Raw genomic sequence first — 8,511 nt, 5'->3', positions numbered from 1 at the left:
ATGGTACAAAGTAAGGTGGGGATTCAAAGTCAGAGTGAGTATCTTGTGGTGTAAACATGGTACAAAGTAAGGTGGGGATTCAAATTAGAGGAGCGACAAAGCCCACTGAAAATGAAAATGCAATACTTAATAAAAGAATACAGTACAATCAATCATTGACGCAGGGATTTTACCACACCTAGATGCAAGATTATTGAATACTGAGCTCAGAACTTATTGATCGAATTGAAGCTCTTGCAATCTTTTTTTGTCTTCCATAAGGTACCTATAAATTTCTTTTAATGTTTTGCAGAATTTTCCTACTTACTCTGCAATGGATGCAAGCTCTGATCCTATCATATCTCTCTCAAACTTCTTGATGGATCGAGCAAGCGCTTTCATTGTACCATCGTATACATATGGAGTGCCTCCCACCCAAGTCACGTTCATTCTCATCGATGGCTTCACAAATTCCCTGCACGGTTCCCCTTTGCTGGTGATTGTGTTGTGATAATGGTAATATCGTATCTTACCCTCTGTCTTGTGCTGCGTTTTCCCCATCACATTTTCAGACATATGAACTCCAGTTGCGTACACATTTCTCGCCTGCACTGCATACTTGCGATCCCTCCTTATCCCTCTCTTCACGTCCCTGAACACCGACTGCTCAAATCCCCATTCCCTGCACAACAGAATTATCACATTGAATTTCAAATCCAAAAACCATAATCGAATCCTTACTTCGAATTAATTGAAACTATAATGGGTCTTACCTGGAATAAGTACTGTTGGCCGAGCTGCTGTGCAGTTTATTCTGCAAGCAGAGCTGGTTGGACATGGAATATTGCTCAATAGTGAACTGGGTATAACCAGAGAGCTCCTTCAAAACATATTTCAGTGTTTTCCTACGGGGAATATACAAATACTCATCTACATCGAACAAGAAAGTCCAATTCGCCATGAATTTGTACCTGTGCAGACAGTCGTTCACAATAAGGAACTGATTATGGTAATACCCATCATATTGTTCCTGCTCTGTTACATCCTGCAATGTCACTCGACCTGCTCTAATCCATGGCTCCAACACCTTTCTAACCTGGGGATGCACTCCACCTGCATCGTGAAAAACAAAATGCGACCTAGGCCCAAATAATTTAGCATGATAAGCCATCCACTCCCTCATTCTCTGAGCACTCAGGTCACCATACAGGGAGGAACCACAGTAGAGATAATCATAGGGAGGAGCCTGGCTATAAACAGAGTCATTGTAGCTACCTTTTTCTTCCTCGAGAGCAACGATCCTCTCTGGTTTTCCAAACTCGTCGCCATGGATTGCGTGAAGAATGAGCTCTCCACCATTGTCATCGGTGCCCACGCTCTGAGAAAATGTGCAATTGACAACCACGACTGTGTAAACTCGGCCATAGCCCCAATCTGGGAGCATTTTGTAGGCCTTGCCCTTTATTAATCTTCCAGAAGACGAATTCTTGGGGATCCATTCACATTCAAATCGTGGCTTTCCATAAACATGGAGAGGCTTGGAAGCAAGCCCAACTACAGCAAACGTGGCTGGACCTCCTCTGTAAGCCCCCATTTGGATAAACAAGTATGCAGCACTCCCATAAGGACGAAACACCCTCTTGTTCGGATCTTCTTTCACATGAATTAACTTAGTGATTCTGCTGGTGCTGTTCATAACAATACCAGTATTATGCATTTTACTTGCCATGATCATATCCTTCAGCTCTGTTTTTCTGATTTCGACACTGTATGCACCAGGGTTCGAATCTCCCTGGAGAAATGCTTGTGCCAGAGATTTACAGGAGGAGAAATCTTGTCTTCCAAATTGAAAATAGTGGCCTGCTATAAGCAAAACACCCATAATTATAATCGTCTTCATGAAAACTTTAGCTCCCTTGCAGCTTGAAATAAATCCAGGGCCTGGATATTCCTTCTCTGTCTCTTTCTGTTTCCCCATTGCCATCGCAAAATCGAACACAGGGCACCCCTAAAATCTAGAATTCTCTGTCACATCTAAGCCCAGAAGAAGACGATTAAATTAAACAGGGCAAGGCCTTTCTGAGTGGGAGCCGGCAGTCTGAGATACCAATTATCTCTGGAAAATGAAGGCAGAGATACCAATTATCTCTCGAAAATGAAGGCAGAAAGACGCGCAGGAAAGTATATAGAGAAAAGGCAATTTGGAATATCGAAAACTTTGGAATTTGGAATATCGAAATCCCGCCTCTGCAATTTGGAATATCGAAATCTCTGTATTCCTTTGTTCGTCCTGCTTTTATAGATGCTGCTTCGTTCCTCCACTATCAATCGCTTTCTATTTCAGGAGTTCACTCAAGCTATGCCGAAGTTGTATTCTTTCATCGGCAAAGGCATAGAGATTTTCATCCTAGATACATACTTCACTGAATGAATCCAGTTCATACAAGTACATACACGGAGATATATAATTTTTTTTTTTTTTTTTTTTTTTTAATTTAGTGGACTTTACTTTTTTATTATTTTTTAGATAGATTCTTTATAATTTTAATTTAGCTATAATGAATTATTAAGTAGATTTGACCACTACAGAATATGGTATGATATTCGCATGTTAAATTTAATATATCTATATATATATATATATAAAATTTAAAATAAAAATAGATATGTTAAATTTATATACAATTAATTTCATATAAGAATCAAATACCTATAATTATAAAGCTTTTTCTATTTTTGCATAAAAGTTTTCATCCTCAAAAATTTAATCTCTCAATATTTATTTAATAAAGTTCAAATTAAAATAAAGCTAAATAAATTTAACTATATAATAAAAATAATATACCAAATATTAAACATAACAAAAGCACATTAATATAATTAATTCCAATTTTATATTTCAAAATTATATAGATAAATTAATAAGAATTTTTATAAATGAAGATTTTATTTCAGAATACCAGGCTGAACTTAGAAAAAAAGTCAACATGTTCAAGGAGGCAATAAAGGTGGGGAAATAGGCAATCATTAAGAATAAGAAATCTATTTTTAGAGATAAAGTTCCAGCATGGGTGATAAATAGGGACTTGCATCACTCTAGATCCTCTTCTAGAATTGTCGTAGTTTTCCATCATGTAAAGATCCTATGTCAAGTTGGATCCCGAGTGATATTGATCTTATTCTTTTAGTTGAAACTTGGGAGCATGAAGAATCTCGGGTTCCTCACCTTGACTCTTCGCTAAGTTTGCAATAAGAAATCCTCTCGGAGGGGTTTTGGTGGTAACCATGTCATGACTCACAGAAGGCAATAGGACGTCGAACTAAAAACGAGCTAGAATAACCGTTTTACATATTACCTGAGAGACTAGGCTGCTGAAAAGAAACCTACGAAGGCTTCAATGATTACATATCGACCTTCTTCCAAATTTATGCAAAATCCAAGTAATCTTGTAAGGAGATTAAGCCTTCATAAAAAGGACACGGCAATTCAGTCAAATAGGGGACAATATAAAGTGAGAGTATGTAAATATAAGTTGACTTTCTCATAGTTTATACCATTACCTAAAATGAACAAGATTCCATCAGAAGATGTAACCCTTGCACCATCGAATAGAGAACTATGATGTCACGCTCTAACACCTCATGATGACGAGTGTCTGTAAATACTACCACCCCACTAGTTATCTATACAACTATATGCTTCTTGCCAATGGTTGAGCTAATGGACTGTTGCTCATCCTCCCTCAGCATCGGCTCATCATGGGTCACAAAATGGCTCTCCAAAAATTCCCAATCATTCATACTGTGCATATCATCCTCCTAGTATGACTCATGCCCCACCATTTTCTATTGACGTTGAATCCTCACAAGTGACTCATTCACTTGAATGTCTCCCATAGGGTCCGCTAGCTACTCACCATACACACTGCAATATATATCCAACTTGCTATCAAGAACTCCTCATAACATCTGATGCTCCTCAAAGGCATCCTCATATGAACCTATGGACTCATAAAAAGAAGAATCCCCGTATTATAAGTTAGAAGGAACTTCCTCCTACTCCAACTCTCCCATCTCCTTTGAATTGCTCAATATTTAGTGGTTTAGGTCCCCAAGATTCCTTGTAAATTAAGTAAATACCCTTCCTCCTCAAATCATTCATTTTGTGTGGGTGGTCACCACTAATCCCTTGTAAATCCTCTTGGGTAAAGTATCAGATGAATAGACCAATGGTTTTTATTAACCAACCTTTAATCTAATTCATAAGAAAAATGTGAGACCAATTTGTCTCTCCTCTAAATGGCCAACAATCTAGATTTCAACTTCCTGGAAATGGCGTCATGGCCTCCCATACATGAAGACAAAAGGGTTTGCATGTGTGTTATGACTATGTCATAATGATGTTTCCTAATATTGAATAAGCATTGGAACATCTCTAGCATCAAGTCATCGCACTCACACTCAAACATGAACTCATAAAGTCTAACTAAGGACGTGACATATAGAATATCTAACTTCTTCTAAAAGGTAGGGCCCTCAATGTTATTGAAATCCTAAAAGGTCTCCATTATCAATATGAAGGCTCTCCTCATAATCCAGTCACTATAAGGGGGTATATATAAAGTCAACATCATGATACTACTGAGACGTGAGGAACTAGAAGTTTGACTCCTATACAAGGGTTCTTCAAATACTTGTGTTGTGCTAAGGAAATCATGACTATTTTCAAATCCCAAATCTAACTCTTCCAATCTAATTGATCCACCTTAGAGAGGAGTGAAGAATTATTTTCTAAGTTTAAAATGGATTTTACTGTAACAGCCATGTATTGAAAATTTGTTGAAAGTGAAACAATTTTCGGTCCCAAATCATGCTCTTCTTAAGGTTGCTCTTGTTTTAGCATAGAAAGTATTCCCTTGCAAATTGATCTATTAATTTTTGTTGTTATTTTAGTAAGGGAATTGATGAATGTTTCATCCATGTTTTACATCAATTTGTTTTGACTATCACTCTCCCTACTTACAACATAACAATGCAATGATTAGGGATAATCATGAAATCTCAAGACTCTAACTCATTCAAGACTTGATAAAAAAAATATCACATACCTCTTCTTATGCATTAACCAACACTAGGATACAAGATATGGACCGTTTTACAAAGAAGCAACAAGTGGACACCCCTAAAGTTGATTTGAAGGAGCAAATGTAAAGCATTCCTATGAACAGACCATTTATAATAGTATCATATTCCTATAGGAAACATTGTATAGAAGAGAGGCTCTATGCGCACTACTGTAATCAACTTTACCTAGGAAACTCTGTACAAATATCTATTTGTGCCAAACACTTCGACCACATATGGTTTATATTTTTCCCATAAATACATACTTTCTCTACGTGAATCTTCATAATGATTGTAGAGGATATGTTATGGTAATAATAAGGTGTTCTTTATATATCTTCAAAATGTTCAAAAAGGAATTAAACTATTGCATTGAGTTTCATTTCACATAATAAGTGGGTGCACGGTCTGTTGTATGTGCATTCTTTAAAACATATGATAGCACATAAACCGAAATTTCAACTAGTTCATGATATGATTCACAAACACAATATGATATTTAAGAAAAACATAATAGTAGTGGAAATTGGAATAGAGACATAACATCAAGCTCGAGATGTGTGACAAATGGATTAATAAATATGCCAATCTCAAGTTGAAAATCTTAAGTCGAAGGTTTTGTCAAACACTTGTTAGCATAATCCTCTCTTTTCCCTTTGGAATACATTCACATTTAGTTTGTAGATAACCTCAACACCAGATATATAATGGAATGATTTGGCCTGCTTATTCACTATCACTTGGATATGAAAACGTTTCTTAATACCCCACTCTCCTAGTTGAGAAAATAGCAGAGAAAATGACCAACTCAAGTTGTAAGAATTAGCGAAAATTCTAGGAAATATTTTATCTCTAGATGGTGATTGAAGTTTGATCCGATTTATTTATATTGGTTCAAGAAATAAACTACTCTATCCACATCCACCCTGAATGACAATTTCAACTCCTTTTTGGCACATAAATTTTGACTTCTATACCCTCTAGATCCCACATAGAATTCATCTTCCTTTAGGACATAGATAAAGTTCGACCCTCGTACACCAATGTTACTTCAATAGACTTCTAATTTTTCTTACACTTCTACAATTAAAATCCTATTGGGTTCAACCTATTATTCCTCCATATTTCTACCTCTGTCCCAACTACAACAACGCCATAATGATAAGCTTAACTCAAGGTGTGGATGCACAATTAACCGAATTATTTGATTCTCATTTGGAACTCATACTTCAATTACTAGAATGGATTACATGGTAACCATAGGATGAATGTTGGAAATAATACTGGGGGGGGGTGAATCAGTATTATCAAGTTCTTTTAATAAATCTTCCTTATTTATACTTTGAATTATTTTTGCATGTCAGTACCATAAAATAATGAGCATGAACAAGAAAAACAGATAGTCACACCAAAGAACACCAGATATAAGGTGGAAACCCAATGTGGGTGAAAGCCACCTGCTGCAATATGTCTCTATCTTCTTTCAAATTACAAACTCCTTTTACAATGGTTTTGTATTGGTGCAGTCCTTTACCAGTACGCAGGCTGCAACCTGTAGAGAGCTACAACTCTCTCTCGTTTTCCAGTCTCTCCTGGAGGGGAGCTACAATCCCCTACTTCTTTTCTTTCAAGGACCACTTTTCATAAATTTTCAAACTGGATCCAAGAATATCAAATAATCATCAAGTATATGCAAATTACCCAAACTCCTTATACAATCAACCAAGAGTCAACCAACTTCTCAGAATGCTGTAAACAGAAAGACAGTACCAGAAATATAAACCCAGAACTCTGCAACAATAGATAAAAGATAATCAACAAATGTTTTTAAGACAGATCCGCAGTTTTTATTTATCTGTCCTGCGTGGCTTCACACTTCACCTTCTGCTCCCCTGCATATACCCACAGAGAACCTTCTGCTGCACTGCGTATCTACGCACCTGCACCTTTTGTCGTGCCGCGTACATATACTGTAGCTCTGCACCTGCGGCTTCTATCGCGCTGCGTACCTCTACTGTAGCTACGCACCTGCGGCTTCTGTCACGCTGCGTATCTTTACTGTGCCTCCGCACCTGAACCTTCTATCGCGCTGCATACCCACGTACTGCGCCTTCTTCTGCTGTGCGTACCCACGCACTGCGCCTTCTTCTGCTGTGCGTACCCACGCACTACGTCTTTCTCTGCTCTGCGTACTCACACACTTGCACAGTTAATTACCTGCGAACCTCTGATTAGGGCCAAATTGGCAGTCCACCAGTGTACCACAGATAGTCAGATGCCTAGATCTGATCATGTGCCCGAGAGATCACACTTCATAGATTCACTTTCAACTTCACTTTTATATAGATCAAGCTTTTAAACCGATAACCCAATATTTCAGATCTTAAGAGCTTCCATTTGCAAAAGATACGTAGGCCAAGTGATCTCCTTCTCTATTTATAGTCAAGCCCTTATCCACACCATGGGACAAAACCATCAATAACCAATACAAGGGATCCAAACCGGGGCTAAATTAGATCCTATACCACGGGCCAAAACCATAGAATCAAGAACGGTGGGCTAAATACCACGGGCCAAACATAAGAAACCCCACGTGAGCGCGCTTCTCTGCCTTGAAGTGAGTGAACTAGGGGTACGCACCTCATGAACGGGTAACCTGCGGGTATGTACACACTTTATCTATGATATTCCTGCGTGTCCGCAGCTTTTGTACGGTGAACCTGCGTACCTCTTATTTTCCAACATATTTTGAGAGCCTGAACAGAGCATTGCCACTTAAGAGAGTTGCCATCAAGTACAACACCTATAACATAGAGCCATACCAGAATCATAATGCCAACAATCTCCTCCTTTGGACTTGATGGCAACCTCAAGATCTTCAACGTCATTCTCCCCCTTTGACATCAAGGGCAAAGGGTTATGCTCCCCCTAAGAACATGCTCCCCCTGATTATAAACCAGATCTGCAAAGAAGAACCATAATCCACCAAACACCATAAATGACTATGAAAGAGATAGAGACATATTGCAGCAATATTCAGACCAGCATCCATGATCTCCTTCTATACTTCCTCCATAATGCCAACAATGCATTATATGCTCCCCCTGAACCTGTGCCATTCGATCTTCGATCAATCCGCAACCCAGCACCTGTACGCATATACCCCAGATGAGCCTTGCGTACAACCAACCATCAGAAGAGATTCAACAACAAGATGATGCATCAACAACCCCCAGCTTTTGCCTGAGGTATTCAAAGGTCTCCCTGGGCAATGGTTTGGTGAGTATATCAGCAACTTGTTCCTTAGAAGGAACATACTCCAACTTGACCTTTTGTTCAAGTACTTGTACCCGGAGAAAATGATACTTGATCGGTATGTGCTTGGTCTTGGAATGCATGACTGGGTTC

At 38.4% G+C, this 8,511-nt stretch overlaps 1 protein-coding gene across 1 annotated transcript; it reads right to left on the bottom strand.

Annotated features, from left to right (window-relative positions):
- Window positions 1–248: 248 nt before the first annotated feature.
- LOC149266178 (galactan beta-1,4-galactosyltransferase GALS1-like) lies at window positions 249–2,337 on the bottom strand. The gene is made up of 2 exons (XM_089395171.1): window positions 753–2,337; window positions 249–661 (listed from the first exon to the last, which is right to left on the bottom strand). The coding sequence occupies exons 1-2, from the start codon at window positions 1,961–1,963 to the stop codon at window positions 304–306; spliced, it is 1,569 nt and encodes a 522-aa protein (XP_089251297.1). The 5' UTR covers window positions 1,964–2,337; the 3' UTR covers window positions 249–303.
- Between the last annotated feature and the right edge of the window lie 6,174 nt (window positions 2,338–8,511).

Source organism: Pinus tabuliformis, chromosome 6 (genome assembly GCF_031772625.1).
Source record: "Pinus tabuliformis cultivar Carrire ecotype Pingquan chromosome 6, CPIR1, whole genome shotgun sequence".
Classification (NCBI taxonomy): Eukaryota; Viridiplantae; Streptophyta; class Pinopsida; order Pinales; family Pinaceae; genus Pinus; species Pinus tabuliformis.
The sequence above is the reverse complement of the archived record's forward strand: the minus strand, read 5'-3'. Positions and strand labels throughout refer to the sequence as shown.